At 44.5% G+C, this 17,160-nt stretch overlaps 2 protein-coding genes across 5 annotated transcripts in view; one reads left to right on the top strand and one right to left on the bottom strand.

The window, feature by feature from the left end:
- The window catches only part of INTS13 (integrator complex subunit 13), a gene marked incomplete at its 5' end in the record, with an annotated part of 29,069 nt that extends 28,860 nt beyond the window's left edge, over positions 1 to 209 (bottom strand). For both annotated transcript variants that reach the window (XM_079993650.1, XM_079993651.1), the window contains one exon: positions 76 to 209. In XM_079993650.1, the coding sequence (XP_079849776.1) occupies positions 76 to 209 (134 nt within the window). The remainder of the gene's footprint in view (positions 1 to 75) is intronic.
- FGFR1OP2 (FGFR1 oncogene partner 2) lies at positions 117 to 16,676 on the top strand. Of its 3 annotated transcripts, none has more exons than XM_079993742.1 (6): positions 117 to 253; positions 2,553 to 2,689; positions 4,247 to 4,364; positions 6,204 to 6,346; positions 7,672 to 7,785; positions 13,874 to 16,676. In XM_079993742.1, exons 2-6 carry the CDS (start codon positions 2,555 to 2,557, stop codon positions 14,006 to 14,008), a joined length of 645 nt encoding a protein of 214 aa, XP_079849868.1. In that variant the 5' UTR covers positions 117 to 253; positions 2,553 to 2,554; the 3' UTR covers positions 14,009 to 16,676. The 3 variants fall into 3 exon arrangements, with proteins under 3 accessions (XP_079849868.1, XP_079849869.1, XP_079849867.1); XM_079993743.1 differs by lacking the exon at positions 117 to 253 and adding an exon at positions 1,181 to 1,245; XM_079993741.1 differs by lacking the exon at positions 117 to 253 and having other exon boundaries at positions 13,877 to 16,676.
- The last annotated feature ends 484 nt before the right edge of the window (positions 16,677 to 17,160 follow it).

The raw sequence follows: 17,160 nt of genomic DNA, 5'->3' as shown, positions 1-17,160 counted from the left end.
TCTCGCGAGAGCCGCTTTTGAGTGACACTCGGCTCCATCCTTCCGCCGGCGCCGGGCTGGCTCTTCCCCACCTACCTCACGGCCCCCTCATGGGCTCTGTCGGCGGGTCTGCGCCGCCTCCGCGTCCTCCGCTCCCTCCCGCCGGCGCCGTCTGAGGAAGCGCCGCGGCGGACGAGAGGCGAAGGCGGGCTGCGGGGGCCTCGCCACATCCCCCCCCGCCCCAGCTCCGGCGAGGAATGAGGTGGAGCCATCGGTGAGCGGGGGGGGGGGGAGAAGGGGGGGCGGCGACCCTGCCGCCTCGTGATTGGCTGGTGGGGAGGCGCGCAGGTTCCGCGCTTCTCTCGCCCCTTGGAGACCTCGGACCTCAACGGCTCTTTCGCGACAGGTGGAGAAGCCGGGACCGCGGAAGAGTGAGAAACAGGGCGGCAGGAAGAGCTCTCCTGTGGGGGCCTGACCCCCGAGGGCCATCTAGTCCAACCCCCAGCCCTGCGGGAAACTCAGCCAAAGCCTAAGTGACAGGTGGCCCCCCAGCCTCTGCTTAAAAACCTCCAGGGAAGGGAGGCCTTTCTGCTGGCCTACAGCTCTTCCAAGGAAGGAAATGAACTTTGAGACAGGAACCTGAAGCCACTGGTTCGGGGGGGGGGGCAGGGGCCTGCTTGCATCTGCCCCTGCTAGAGAACTGCTGGAGGATGTGGATTATTGGCATGTGTGTTTTGGTTGTTGTTGAGTGTGTGCTTAAATGTAAAAAAAACCCACACACAACAAAACATGCATTAAAAGATAAGGAACTTCGGTTTTGTACCCATCACAGTCCCTGCACTGATAGCTGCAGGGCTGACTGTAATGTACTTACTTACTTCGCATGATTTATATCCCACAACTTTGACACAGTTTAAGGTTTCCAGGGCACCTAATAAAGTAGAAAGAAACACAAAGTACCATTTAAAATAAATACTATTATAATAACAAAAAGTATAAACTAACACAGCAAATTAAAAAAAAACAAATCAAAACATTTAATAGCCGATTTAAATTGCTTTCCCCATCTCTGCCCTAAGGTTTCACTAACATTGTAAACCACCCCCACCCCCATATCATAAATGCTAACACTGGAAAAACACATTAGAAATTCACTGACAGTCACAATCCATGCCTGCCTAGGTAGTATTTCAAGCCACCATACAAATAAGAAGTCAACATGATTATCCTGTCTTGGATTGTACACTTCCTCTGACACATCTTTTGGTAATGTAATTTACATAACAGGACACTTTACACTAGCAAAGTTCTTAAATTCAAAATGTAACACCTAGTTTTAATCCTGCCCATTCTAATGTGCAAATTCTTTTACTCTCATTGCTGTAGTTTTTGTTTTTAAGCGTTTATATTAATGCTTTTAGAAATTGGTTGCTATCTGTATCTGTATATTTTATTCATTATACAGCATCATTTTATGATTATATTGTGTGTCATTATGGGTATTGTTAGTAGACGAGCAGGATATAAGTTTTGAGAAGTGTGTGAAACAGCACCAGATTTAGGGGGATATAGGTGGTTTCCCAGCACAAGGCGCCGAGCTGAAGGGGAATTTCCTCCATCATCATTAACATTTTTGACAGATTGTCTTATGCTTTAGTGGGGGGGGGGCACTTGGCATCAGGGAAGCTGACACCCTGGCCAGTCCGCCACTGCACATTCATGTGGTTGATACACTATAGCTACAATGGTAATCTGGGGTGGGGGCAAATCTTCAAAGAAACCAGTGATCTTTAAATGGTGGAGTACCCCCCTACTTTTTTTAAAAGAATTGCATGAGTGCTCCTGTACCATTTACAGGGAAGTGCTTTCCTTTATAGAAATAAAAACATTAGAACTTTGAAAATAATCCTGTTATGTGGGCATGACAAAGTGAGACAATGTCCCTCACTGGCAGTTCCACCTATCACAGAAGCTGTGACTTTGCAAGCTAAAAGAAAAAAGGTTTACTCCTGTGAGAGTCAGTGTGGTGTAGTGGTTAGAGTATTTGTAGGTCTAGGACCTGGGAGACCCAGATTCAAATCCCCGCTCAGCCAAGAAGTTCACGGATGTTACTATAATAATACTAATAATAATTTTACTATTTATACGCTGCCCATCTGGCTGGGTTTCCCCAGCCACTCTGTCCTATACATGCCTAAACTTAAGTCCCACTGTGCTGTCTGTATGACCTGTTTTGCTATGGCTAGTTACAACTTTCCAAATACCACAAACTGCAAAAAGAACCAAATTATGAAAAAATAAATAGAAAGTGCTGTTGCATTGGAAAAAAATATGACTAGTCATTCTGGTTTTGCGCCCATAACCCAGGTTCCAGGAGCCATGTGGTGAATAGCTTTTCTATCTCAGTTGCTAACACAAGAGTACATATTAAAATGGTTCCTCTGGCTGGGGAGTAAGATGATAATTATATTTTAATGTTTCAGAATATGGGAACACACACGCCACACATCTTGCAAGTAATGACATTGTGTTTACATTACGCAACAAACACTTTGTCCAATCATTTATTATAGAAATGAGTTGCACAATTGAGAAGGCCCTAGCTGATGCAAAAGCACTAGTGGAGCGACTGAGAGAACATGATAATGCAGCGGAAGCTCTGATTGAACAAACTACGGCACTCAACAAACGAGTGGAAGCAATGAAGCAGGTGTGTGGTCTCTTGTTTATTGTTCCTATTTGGAAATAGACTGTTTAAATGTGACCATTTAAGATTATTTGCAGTGGCCTAGGGAGTAAAATGAATTACACAGTCAGTTAAATGTTTAATAAGGCGTTTGAATTAGTAGATGTAATCTGTATATTGTGTGTTGCGTGTGTGTGAGAGAGAGAGAGGACCTTCAGCTTTTTGCATATAAATTTGAGACCAGTTTAAGTAATGTAGTGTTGTATAGTCTTGCAAAATCTTACGCATCCACAATTGAAGCCTAGGGATTCTTTTGCATTATGTTGTTCAACTTTGATCAGATTTTCCTTGTATCAATAATATTGTAAATATATTAAATTTTTGGCAGGCACTTGACTTTTAAACTCATTTTTCTGCAAAAAAAATCTAACACATATTTTAATAATAATTATAATTTATTTATACCCCACCCATCTGGCTGGGTTTCCCTAGCCACTCTTTTTTAAAGCTTCAATAGGCTCTTTTACCTGCTAGGACTTGCATCTGAACACTCTACTGTTGCTTTCCATTAGTATTCTTGTCCTTTATTTAACTTTTTAAAATTAAACTATATTTATGCCTTGCCTTTCCATCCATGAAGGCTCATAAATGGCTTAATAGTATTAAACCTAGAATTAAAACAGCAGTATAAAAAGAGAATAACAATCTACAGCACAACATGGGCATAGAAACAATCAATAAGCTGTTATCTGCAAAGACCTTTCTAACAGTAGCATTGCAACCTGCTACCTAAACCACATTCATGAAAGAACCAAGTGAGCTCTTTGGAAGGTATTTTTGCTGAGAGAAACATATATACTGTGCTTATTTTGCATATATTTAAGTTATAATCTAATAGTCACAGGCATTTTTTATTTGTGTTTCATTTCCATCCATCACCCCTGCCACACCCATAGGTATGTATACCAGCCAGCTGAAAATAACAGTTCATACATGTACTGTAACATAAGGGTGGTGGGCCCATTCTGATGGCCAACCCTCAGAGACTGATGGAACCTGATGCATTTCTGAATGCTCTGGGGGAATTTTCTAGTAGAGAAAGGTGATGATCTTGTTGAAGCCCTGGTCTTGCTATGGCAGTGTTTCTCAAACTTGAGTCTCCAGCTGTTGTTTTACTACAAATTCCATCATCCCTAGCTAGCAGGGCCAGTGGTCAGGGATGACCCAAGTTTGAGAAACGCTGTGCTGTGGAATGGCAAGAAGAATGGGTGGTTGACACAATCATTCCTGAGTGTCCACTCCAGTGTTTTGGAGCTCAAGCAGCTCCTTGATACTCTGAGAGGCTCTATACTATAAAGCAGGCTGGACAAAGACTGGAGAACAAGTGGTGCAAGTTTCGCTGTGAAGCTGACCGAACAGAGTGTAAGCAGCATACAGCTGCAGACACTGATTTAACAACCCTTTCCCCCCATAAGATAAGGGGGAGGGTTTGGTGAAAGGATACTTCAGAGTACAATTATGGAAATACCACAATATTATGCAGTACAGCATGCCAATTATGAAAAATTTGCCTACTTTCAGTACCAAGAAGAAATTCAAGAACTTAATGAAGTAGCAAGACATAGGCCCCGCTCTTCACTGGTACTGGGAATCCAGCAGGAAAACAGGCAGATCAGGGAACTACAACAAGAAAATAAAGGTGAGTAAGCATTCACTCTAGAAGGAGATTCTGCACCATTTACATAGTTTATAATGTAAGTTCCAGTAACTGAATCCCAAAGATTGTTCATTAACTTTAAAACATTTCATTGAAACTAATCATTTGTTTACTACCACTGTTACTACTACTACTACTACATCTGAGATGCATATACACTGTTAATCCATTAAAAGGTCTGAAGCAATAGGTGGATGCTGCTTTGAAGATAGATGGGATGGGCGCCTGATTGGACTGAAAGCTCTAAGGAAATGTGTCAAGATTCTGCAGGTGCTTGGATAGCTAGAGACTAGTAGTAAAAATGCTCAGTACCCAAGATAAACGTGGGTGGCGCTGTGGGTAAAACCTCAGCGCCTAGGACTTGCCAATCGAAAGGTCGGCGGTTCGAATCCCCGCGGCGGGGTGCGCTCCCGCTGCTCGGTCCCAGCGCCTGCCAACCTAGCAGTTCGAAAGCACCTCCGGGTGCAAGTAGATAAATAGGGACCGCTTACCAGCGGGAAGGTAAACGGCGTTTCCGTGTGCGGCTCTGGCTCGCCAGAGCAGCAATGTCACGCTGGCCACGTGACCCGGAAGTGTCTCCGGACAGCGCTGGCCCCTGGCCTCTTAAGTGAGATGGGCGCACAACCCCAGAGTCTGTCAAGACTGGCCCGTACGGGCAGGGGTACCTTTACCTTTACCTTTCCCAAGATAAAAGATGATGATGATTTATTTGTCAGACACTTATACAGATTGGATGGGTAAAAAGTTCATGGATATCTGCTTATAATGCATTAATGCTAACAACTAGACCTACTAATAGAATACTTTATTTTTTTCTGTGTGACAGTATTGGTGTAACTCTTATCAGATTGAACAGAAACTGCTTCCACATCTGGGTTTTAGGAACTAGGGGTGATTGTTATGGAATGATTGAACAGGTGGTCTACTGTTGCTAAAGAAATTATCTGAATACAGAAAATTTAAAAGGGGAGTAATTAGCAAATCTTCTACAGGTAACTTGCAACTTGCGTGCATTTAACCTGTGCACATTCAGCTTTACGCGCTTGGGGGATGGAGAAAGGGACAGGAGGCCGACGTCTGGGGAAAAATAACTGGCAATCCCACCCTCCATTGAACCCAATGTGCTTTCACCAGTGGTGTCCAAACGTTTTCCAAAGAGGGCCAGATTTGATGAAGTGAGGGCCAACCAAAGGACCAACCAAAATTGTTAACCTTTTTTTAGGTTTGAAGTTAAGCTTTTTTAAGGATTTTACGCCAGGAAATAAACTGCCACAGGGGCCAGATTAAACCGACCACCGGGCTGGATTAGACCCCCAAAACGGACTTTGGGCATGCCTGGCTTTCACTATATGCAATTTTGGCTTTACACTCTAGCCCTGGAACATAATCCCTATGTAAGAGTTGCCTGTAGGTAGTTGTTTGGTTTGATTAAACATGTTGCCACTTATATTAATGGTGTACCAACACACATTTGCTTATCTGTTTGTTGTAGTGCTAGACACTATCAATTCATAGTATCAGAAATTTGGGTTAGTTTCATATATCCACCCCCCAATTAATTAATACTATGGCAACTATAATGAAATGGGTAGTTCTCCAGTAGTGTAACCAGTCTGAGCAATATAGTGGATTGTTTGTATACAACATTAGCCTGCTCAGAGCAAACCCACTGAAATGAATGGACATTACTAACGTTGGGCAATTCATTTCCATGGGGCTACTCTGAGTATAATTCAGTTGGATACAACACAAGCAGAAGCACCTGCTATGTTTAGATAGTTTCCTGTGCACAAGTGAAATGTATTGAACTTATTTCGACAGAATTACGTACTTCTCTTGAAGAACACCAATCTGCCTTGGAGCTAATAATGAGCAAATACAGAGAGCAGATGTTTAGGCTGCTCATGGCCAGTAAAAAGGATGATCCAGGTATAATAATGAAGTTAAAGGAGCAGCACTCTAAGGTAGTATGCCTTTTAAAATTCTCTAAGCCTTTTGCAGTACTAATGTTTTACCTTCTGATTTATGCACCTTCAGTAGTTTTAACTTCAGACTTTACTTTTTTACTCTAAGACTAGAGCTGCATGGCCAAGACTCATTTCCAGATCTTCACCCTCTTCTACTGCACATTGGCATTTGGGAAAAAAAGATTTGCAAAGTAGTAGGTGATAGCAGGTTGTTGTGTTGTTTAGTCGTTTAGTCGTGTCCGACTCTTCGTGACCCCATGGACCAGAGAACGCCAGGCACTCCTGTCCTCCACTGAGTACTTAATTCTTTTTCCATCAACTACTTTTGCTTGTAACTCCTGATTTCACCTAGCCAGGATTCCAGACCTGTACACATCTAAACAAGTTTAACTGCATACCATGCATAGGTTTGGTGTCATACTGAAGACATATTGAAGACTACAAAATAACCTGAAGTAGTCAATGGAATGCTAACTCTCCAAAGAGCTAAATGGAAACTTTTCAGTTTGTCTAAAGGCCAGTGTATTAGATAGAATACACTGCCCAAAGAACTGGGTTGTTTTTCTCAGGGCTGATAACCCAATAGAGGGCTGTTAGCCTACGCACTTGCTTACTGAAACTAATTTAACAGATTTGTTTCCTTAGTTTCCAATCACCTTTTGAATGACTTATTTAATGTTCCTCCTGAATTGATGTGCTACATGTTCATTGCAAAGTGAGATGAGGTGCTTTAATTGCTCAAAAAATGGAATGCAACTCCTGTTTGAACACTATGTCATTGATACCCCAAGACCCTTGCACATGTATAGTGTACCATCATGGAGAAGGCAGTTGTTCATAATGTCTGTTCTCCTGAAGGTGGCTCTAAAACCATGGTTCCTAATGTGGGACACATGCCACACGGGGGGGGGGGGGGCAATTTGATTTTTATGGGGGGCAATTTGAGAATGAGTTAGACCAAGTTAATGGCCTTTTAGGCTTCCTCCACATGAATAGGAGTTCACTTTTTGAATAATAAGAATTCTATGTCATGGGAGGGCATCAGGATTTTAGAGATGCTTAGGTGGGGCATGGCCAAAAAACCGGTTGGGAACCACTGCTCTAAAAAAACCCCTGCTGGATATGAAGAATGGGAAGAAATTCTTTTGGAATAGTAATATTACCAAAGACTACCTGTGGTTTATTGTGTTGGAAAGACTTATAATAAAATATCGAAATAAAAAAATCTTATGCTTTTTATAAACTTTTATTATTTACAACTCAGTTGGCATTTTAAATTTGAAATGCTACTAGTGGTTTTTACTTTTATTCTTTTGGTTTAGGAGCTACAAGAACATGTGGACCAAATCACAGAAATGGCAGCAGTCATGCGAAAGGCCATTGAAATTGATGAACAGCAGGGTTGCAAAGAACAGGAACGCATTTTTCAGCTTGAGGTAAATATTCAATTCTATGGAAATTGAAAAAATAAGTGAGACTTCTAAACTGATGAATTCAGATCATTAGTAAATGACAGAATTCATTTTCGGAATCATTTTCTGTTTTGAATGAAATTGGTCACTTAGCACGAGGCAAACATTTTACACAATTTACCTTAAAATGCATTTTTAATTACATTTGGTAGTCATGCTGTGGTGGGATAATGAGCAGCTTGTGCGTTAAAGCTGGATCCCTCAGAGCTCACTCTGTGTAGTGAAACCCTGCCTTGAGAAGAGCCCTTGAGCATGGCTCCCTCAGTCGCTGGTAGAATCTGACAGTGGGCGTTTGCGGAAACGTTTCCAACATAAGAGCTGTTTCACAGACATGCGCCTCCTGGATTCCCTGCGTGACAGCTTCCGGCGGGGGGTGGGAGTCCTTATGGGCTGTTCTGATACCTCCTCGCTGTTCTCACTGGAAGTATCCCAGAGCCTCCCCTCCGACTCCCTTTCCTTTGGAGCTCCCGCACTCCCCCTACTGGTTCCCTCTTCTCCTGAAGAAGAGGCTCTCCTATTCTGCTGAAGCCTTCTCACCACCTGTCCTTCCGATGGCAGTTCCCTGACATCCACCTCCCCCCCAGGGCCCCCTTCACCCCCTCCCGCCTCTTCTCTTACTGGCGGCGAGGACGGAAATCCCTGGAAGGAACTCCCCTCATCCTCCGAGGATTCAAACACTTCTAACCACGGCCTACCGCCTCTTTCCCCCTCTTCCTCTCCTTCGTCGGAATCTGTTTCCACCTCCACTTCCGACTCTGGGAACCCTTCAAATTCCCCTTCCTCATCTGTAGTCCCGAAGTGCTCCCTCCTAAACCTTGCCACTGGTTGTGGTTTACTTGGGAAACGCCGATGAAACGTTTCTATTAAAATCTCGTCCTTGACTTCCTCTGCCGGTACCCATGCGTTTTCTGACTCTTCCTCCCCCTCCCATTCTACCAAGTATTCCACCTGATTCCCCTTCCACCTGGAATCAATGATCCCTGCCACATCCATGTTGCGTTCTCTCTCTTCTATGACGGGTGTCCGGGTGACCTCCCTCTCACGTTCCCCCCACTCACACCCCTCTCTGTAGGGCGACAGTAATGACCTGTGAAATACTGGGTGCAATTTCATGTGACTGGGCAATCGGAGTTTGAATGCTACTGGGTTGACCTGCTGTATGACCTCAAAGGGTCCCAATCGTTTGGGTCTCAATTTCTTACACCCTCCCTTGAACGGCAGTCCTTGGGTGGATAGCCACACCCGGTTACCCACCCTTATGGTTTCGCCTTCCCTCCTATTTCTGTCAGCTTGCTTCTTATATTCTTCTTTGGCTTTCTCTAAGTTGAGTTGGAGCTGACGGTGGATCGCTTCCATCTCTTCAACAAAATTTTCCGCTGCAGGTACACTCCACCTTCCCCCGCCCTCTCCTGGAAACGCCCGAGGATGACACCCATAATTGGCTAGAAAGGGACTCATCCCTGTGGACGCGTTCTCCGCGTTGTTGTAGGCAAATTCTGCCAGAGGTAACCAGTCCACCCAATCAGTTTCTCTGTCCTTTACATAACACCTCAGATATTGTTGCAAAACCCCGTTTGCCCTTTCTGCTTGCCCATTTGTTTCTGGGTGCCTGGCGGTGGAAAAACTTACCTCCACATGCAACATGCTCATAAGTTTCCTCCAGAACCTAGAAGTAAATTGTTTTCCTCTGTCGCTCAAAACCCTCAAGGGGGCGCCATGCAACCTAAAAATGTGCTCCACAAACAACCTTGCGGTTTCTTCCGCTGTCACTGCATGTGAACAAGCTATAAAGTGGCACATCTTAGTTAGTAGATCTACCACCACCATGACCGCGGTTTTCCCTTTGGATCTCGGTAGATCGGTCATGAAGTCTATGGATACCATCTCCCATGGCCTTTCTGGGGTGGGTAAGGGTTCCAATAACCCCGCTGGCGCCAACCTCTCTCCCTTTGCTCTTTGGCACCTGTCGCATCCCCTGACATACTCCCGCACGTCCTCCCGCACCTTGGGCCACCAAAACTCCCTGGTAACCAACCACATGGTTTTGTGCTGCCCGAAGTGCCCGGCCGTGGGGCTGTCATGCAACTGCTTAAGCACTCGCCCTCTTAGTTCCCCACCTGGTATGTAGAGCGCCCCTTTGTAATATAGTTTTCCGTTCTTTTCCTCAAACCCCCCTGCGTTTTCACCTGTCTCCCTGAGTTCCCTAAGTTTCTCTTGGGCATATTCATCGTTTTCAATACCCTCTACCAGTTCTCTTTGCCCCACCAATGCCGCCCCACAAACCCAGTGGTCCTCTGAGATGATATGTCTTTCTTCCGCCCCTCCTTCCCCCTCCAAGTACTCAGGTTTTCTGGAGAGAGCGTCCGCCCTGACATTCTCAGCCCCTGGCACGTAGCAAATCTCAAAATTGAACTTGGAGAACTCTTGCGCCCATCTTACTTGTCTCTGGTTCAACACTCGGGCTGTTCTCCAGTATTCTAGATTTTTGTGGTCTGTCCGTACTTGAACCTTGTGTTGCGCTCCAATCAACAGGTGTCTCCATCTCTTGAACGCTTCGTGGACAGCGAGTAATTCTCTGTCGTACACTGTATAATTCCTCTCAGACTTGTTCAATTTCCTCGAGAAGAAGGCACACGGCTTCCATTCCGACGTATTCGCTCCTGGCTGCAGAAGCACGGCCCCCACCGCTCTGTCAGACGCGTCGGTTTCCACCCTCATCGGCTGCTGCAGATCCACGTGTAAAAGTTGTTCTTCCGAAGCAAACGCCCTCTTTAAACTTTCGAAAGCTCGCTGCGCTTCTTCCGTCCAGACAAATTTCTTCTTACTGCTGAGACAATCCGTGATGGGGGCTGTTAAATGGGCGAAGTTCTTGATGAACTTCCGATAGAAGTTTCCGAACCCCAAAAACCTCTGCACATCTTTCTTAGTTTTTGGTGACCTCCATTCCAGCACTGCTTGCACCTTGCTAGGATCCATGGCCAGCCCCTTGTCCGACAACCGGTACCCAAGGAATTCCACCTCCCTGGCGTGAAACTGACACTTCTCCAGTTTCACCCACAGCTGGTTTTCTTGCAGTTTGCTCAGTACTTCTCTTACATCTCGCACATGCTGCTCTTCATCCTCTGAGTACACCAGCACATCGTCCAAGAACGCAGCGCAGTTCTTGTACAGCAATGGTCCTAGTACGTGATTAATAAATGATTGAAATACTGCGGAACCCGCCTGGAGGCCGAAGGGCATAACGCAGTACTCAAATGCCCCCAAGGGGGTGAACATAGTGGTTTTCCACTCATCTCCCTTTCTCATACGTATCAGGTTATACGCCCCCCTCAGGTCCAGCTTGGTAAAAATCTTCCCTTTTCTCACCCGGGTCAGAATGTCATCGATTCTGGGCATAGGGAAGGTCACGGGTTCGGACACTGCGTTTAGGGCCCTGAAATCCACAATTAATCTCGGTTTGTCCGAGTTTTTTTTGTCTACAAAGAACACTGGGCTACCCCCCACCGCTCGTGACTCCCTGATGAACCCACGCTTGAGGTTTTTGTCAATAAACTCCCTTAGCTCCTGCATCTCTCTGTCAGACATTGCATACACCTTGCCCACTGGCAATTGCGCTCCTGGAAGTAAGTTGATTTGGCAGTCAAAGGCTCTGTGCGGGGGTAGTTTATCTGCTTCCCTTTCGCTGAAGACGTCGGCAAAATCTGCATATTGTCGTGGTACCCTACCTTGTTCCATTGCTTCTATCTTTGCTAACGTGGCCTGAGTGCCTGCTTGGCCCCCTTTTTCTGTGCAGTGTCCCATACAATGTGCTGACCCAAAGGAAACCACTCTCTGATGCCATCCCACAAGCGGATCATGCAGCGCTAGCCAGCTCATCCCCAAAATGATGGGCGCTCCTCCCAACGTGGCTATATTAAACGCTATCCGTTCCGTGTGTCTTGCCACCCTCATTGTCATGGGGACCGTCTGCTGGTCTACTTCTCCCCCCAACAGCGCCCTCCCATCAATCGTGGTCACCTGCAGGGGATTTTTTAAAGGAATGGTTTGTATCTGATGGGCGGCTGCAAACTCCTTACTCATAAAGTTGCAGGAGCTGCCTGAGTCTAATAGCGCCTTCACTTTTAGTGGGTGTCCGTTTGCCAGCTCCAGCAATACCTCTATTACAAGAGCTGGTCTTGGGGGTTCTGGCGTGGGCACATTTACTGTTCCTTGGCCTGGCTGCTGTGCCCCGTCGGTGGCAGCCAGGCGTTGGCTTTTACTTGCTCCTTAGCTCCTTCTCCCTCCTCCCCAACAGCTCCCGCCATTCCTTGCCATTCCTTTCTTTGCGGACAAACTCTGGCAAAATGACCTGGCTGTTGGCAGAGAAAACATTTCTTGGCGCCTTTCCCCTCCTTCTTCCGCCCTTCACTGGGGTTTGAAATTGCGTGCGCGCGCGCTGTTCCGATTTCCATCGGCTCTGCTGGCAGAGAAGGCTGCTCTGGCATCTCTGGAATGCGGAAATCCCTCCAACGCTCCCCTTTCCCTTCCCGCTTCTCCAAGGCTCTGGCCTCCTGGCGTGACCCTATGGCCAGCGCTGATTTAGTCAGAAGGTCCATAGACTCCGCCCTGGGCCCCCGGGAAAGTTCGTCTTTCACTGCCGAAGATAGTCCTTCTTCGAACAGCATTTGTATCGGTTCCGCTGACAAATCCCATCCTAATTTATGGATCAACATGGTGAACTCAGTCCAGTACTCACGGACAGATCGGTTCCCTTGTTTACACGCCATTAACTGCCTGCGCGCCACTCCCTGCTCAATCTCGCTGGAAAACATCAGATCCATGGCGCGAAAAAACTTCCTTGTGTCCCTTAGGGCTTCATTATTGGCTGCCATTAGTGGCCTCACCCAATCCCGGGCTGTGCCTTCGAGATGCCCAATCACAAAACCAACCCTCGAATCCTCATCAGGAAAATCATCAAACTGCAGATTGAGGGCATATTGCATCTCTGTCCTGAAGGCTTGATAATTCCTGGGATCACCCCCAAACTTCTGCACCAGTCCTGGCACTTTCCTCGAGAGCTGGGCGGCTTTCCCCTTTTCTGCATCATGAGCCCTCCTCTCCTCCAGCCTCGCCGTTTGCAGAGCTAACTGTACCTCCAACATCCTGTACCTTTCTTCCAGGCTAGGACCGGCTGCAGCTGCTCCCCCATCTCCGCCTCCGGCTGGGTTGCTCATGATGCCTCTCTTTGCACAAGCTGCTTTCAGGGACTGTCAGATTGCTGTGGTGGGATAATGAGCAGCTTGTGCGTTAAAGCTGGATCCCTCAGAGCTCACTCTGTGTAGTGAAACCCTGCCTTGAGAAGAGCCCTTGAGCATGGCTCCCTCAGTCGCTGGTAGAATCTGACAGTGGGCGTTTGCGGAAACGTTTCCAACATAAGAGCTGTTTCACAGACATGCGCCTCCTGGATTCCCTGCGTGACAGCTTCCGGCGGGGGGTGGGAGTCCTTATGGGCTGTTCTGATACCTCCTCGCTGTTCTCACTGGAAGTATCCCAGAGCCTCCCCTCCGACTCCCTTTCCTTTGGAGCTCCCGCACTCCCCCTACTGGTTCCCTCTTCTCCTGAAGAAGAGGCTCTCCTATTCTGCTGAAGCCTTCTCACCACCTGTCCTTCCGATGGCAGTTCCCTGACACATACCTTATGTGGTAAACAGACTTTATTGTGTAAAAAACACCATTTGGCATCTAGATCCTAGGGGCTGGCTTTCATTGCAGTGGCCCAAGTAATGGCTTCTGCTGCTGCTGCAAGCTTATTTTTAGTCTTATGATTGTTTCCAGTAGCATATTCTGGGAAAGAATTTATTGTGTAGCCTCATGGGAAACGTAGTTCCTTAAAGCGTTTTCTGGAGTAGAGCTTGAGACAACATAGGACTTGGACTTTATCTGTGTTTTCCAAATTTTGTCCTTTTAAGTGCTTGAAATAATTTAATATATTCCCTCCATAATGTCTTCTCTGTTCAAATATTATTTCATGCTTTACTATGCTGCATTTAAAAGCATTGTGTCCTTGCTTACAGCAGGAAAACAAAGGACTGAGAGAGATCCTGCAAATAACTAGAGAATCATTCCTGAATCTCAAAGATGATGCATCAGAAAGTACATCTCTGTCAGCATTAGTAACGAACAGCGACTTGAGCCTGAGGAAGAGTTGAAGATCCTATGGAAATTTTGTATGGCCAACTGCACATAAGATCATAAAGTATCAGGGTTCACTTGTCAAGCAGCTGTTTCCCAATGCAGCCTTGACAAGTTAATGCATTCTAAATTAGATGACAATTTGATACTTTTTATACCATGTACAGTACATTCAGATTTATTTAAAATTGTCATTACTGCCCAATATTGATTACCGGAAACATAATTTCTGAAGGAAACTGGCTAACATCAGTTAAAGTTTTAAAAACAGCACCACCCGGTACAGCTGCAAAACTACACACATGTATTTAGAAGGTTCAAACTACTCCTATAGGGTGCTTAGAAATATACATAAAAACAGAGGTTCCTGCTCTCTTGGGCACATTCACAGCATCATCTACCCACATACTTATTCCATTCATGGACTGAACTTGAAGAAAATCAGTTGTTTTGAACAGTACTGATTGTCTTACACCTTTAGTCTCTATCTGCTTCAAGTCATGTGACATTTTATAAATGGGTTGTATTTAAGAAAAATAAAAAACAAGGTACCAAATAAATTAATGCATTGTCTTTTTTTTAGGTACAATTCTTTTGTAAAATATTGTAATCTCTCTAGTGAGGAAGGGAGAAAGTTGGGTTTTTCTTGCTTGTAGGGAAGACTGCAACAATTGTTAATACCTGTACACATTGGTAATCTAAATAGAATGAAGTCTGAGGTCTAAAATCAATCTGTAGCTAATTGTTGCACATCCAGTGCACTTCTAACATTAATTGCCTTTCACATAATTGGTAGTTGCTCCTTACAGTGGAAAGAAATGTTGGGAGTCCAGGGAAATAGTTCTATTTCACTTCACCAAATAATGGGTTTAAAAATACAAGGCTTGCTTTTCAGCTGTAAATAAATCAAACCTAGCAAGCCCCACACCTACTTGTAGACAAGGAAGTAATCTAATGAACTTGAGATTCTAAATCCGCTATCTTGTGGTCTCTACACTATATTCATTTTTCAAAGAAATGTAGAAAGTACATAATTTTTCAGAATATTTTTCTAGATCAATAATAATTTTGCTCAGCTATTTAGTGTGAAGCACTTCATTTTCTTCCACTATAAATTAAACACAGAGGCTTGGATTCAGTAGCTGTCTATGGTGTTAATGTGTTTGCACCCTGGGTTTCCCACTGCAGCTCCCTATACCCTCTGGGAAGTCACTTCCAAAGAGTTTTCAGAATGGTGTGTGCAGGGCTGCAGCCGAGGGTGGGCAGAGAATGGGTTCCCATTCCCCTGGGGTTTCCAGTTGTGCATGACACACTTTGGGATCCAAGCCTAAATATAGAAGCTACTCATCTACTAAAACAAGTTGAAGTTTCAGTAATATTTTTTTGAAGCACCTGGAACATTATTTCTGTGTGTCAGTCTTCTGACAGATGAGAGATGCCCAAAAATAACATTGTGGAACAATAAGATTAATTTGCTCTGATATACTCAACTTTGACCATTTGTCAACCAGAAACAAATATTAGATATTTGATAAGAAATCCCATTCTTCAAGCAGCATGATGGGCTGCAGTTATTTCTTAAGTACTTTGCAGAACTCTCCTGTTTATGAGAGGTATGCTATTCTAGTAGTCATGTACTAGACAAAGGAAATTTCAAAATGAACAGTTTATGGAGGCAAAGCTTCAGAAGCAGCATGAGATACATCCTTGAGGAAATCTAGAGCTAAATCTGGACAATTTAGAAACATGTAGAAAAGTGGTACTTAACTTGGCCTCAATTTATAAGCAAAGTAGTAGCTACACTTTATTCATAATACAATATTTTGTTTAGATTGCATTCACAAATGGTACAGTGCACACTCATCTAATAAAACTACTTCACCTGCACTATCAGCCCAAATAGTAGCCAGTTGGAATATCTGTTTAATCCTAAACATTTGCAATGCCATATCTAGGCATAGGGCTGGATTTTTTTGATGCTAAAAACATAGCTTTTGAAAATACAAGCTGGTCAAAATATGTGACTTCTATTTCAACTTTATTTAAAACATTTTGTCCTTTATCTCAATCTGTTTAGTCTGCTCTGGTGTGTGCAGTTAATTGTGGTAGGCACTAAAGCAACTTTAAAATAATTGACAAATGAACATAATTTATTATTACCGCAATGGAAAGGAACTTGTTTATAATTTGCGCTTAGAAATTTTATAATCTGACTTTCTCAAACAAATTGTTTGTCAAATAAATTATTAGCCTAAGCACAAACCTTTTGTATACATTTTTTTCTTCCAGGTGGACAAGAGTGGAATTTCTAGCTCTACTTAATCCTCTCTGTAAATTTATGTATTTATGTAAATAGTTTAACAAAAACTTATTTTCATTATATTTGGAGTGTAAAATACTAACTAAAATGCAGTCATCTCCAAGCTTGTGGAATGGATGTAGTAGTAAACTCACCAGTAATTCTGTATGGAAAAAGAGGCTTGACTAATGATTTGTAACTGTAAATTATTGTGATTGTCTAGTTCAGATTTCCGGTTGTCTTGAGTATTATTCTTTTGCATGCCCAAAGCAGCATAACTTTCTCGGAACGTGGCATGAGTTTTCCTTATATCATTATTTTTGTAAGGCAGATGCTTGTAATGCCCTTGAAGTGCATCCTGTACAGTAAACTTATTTTTGCCAGTATTTTGGGTCAGGTAGATGTTTAAACCATTCAGGTTTTGTCAAATGCCAACATGAAGTGTCTGTTCTGGTACAGCTGCCTCAGCTCCTAGCAACCAGCACCCCCTGGCCAGCTCCAGAGGCACCATTCGTCTGGGGAGCTTATAGCCAGAGCTGCTGCAACGAACAGCTGTGCAAGCCTTTGGGAGGCAGAGAAACAAGAGGGCATCAGAGGAGGAAAGAGGGACAGAGGCCAGTGTTGCCATGGCCCTCCTGACCATTGTACACTGGTTGGAAACCACTGCTTTAAGAGGCCCATCAGGTTGAGAATGACATATTTTTTCAGTGGTGGCACCAGTTGCAGTATTCCATTGTCAAGAAAGCAGCTGGAAAAGGCATGCAGAGACCACAGCCCTGTTTACCATAACACCCCACACCACACCCCAGATACTAAGCCTGCTGTGGCCTGGAACTGGTTGTATAAAGTGCAGGTGGCCAATTGCTGAAT

The sequence above is a fragment of the Podarcis cretensis genome (genome assembly GCF_951804945.1).
Source record: "Podarcis cretensis genome assembly, chromosome: 10".
In the NCBI taxonomy this organism is placed as follows: domain Eukaryota; kingdom Metazoa; phylum Chordata; class Lepidosauria; order Squamata; family Lacertidae; genus Podarcis; species Podarcis cretensis.
The sequence above is the reverse complement of the archived record's forward strand: the minus strand, read 5'-3'. Positions and strand labels throughout refer to the sequence as shown.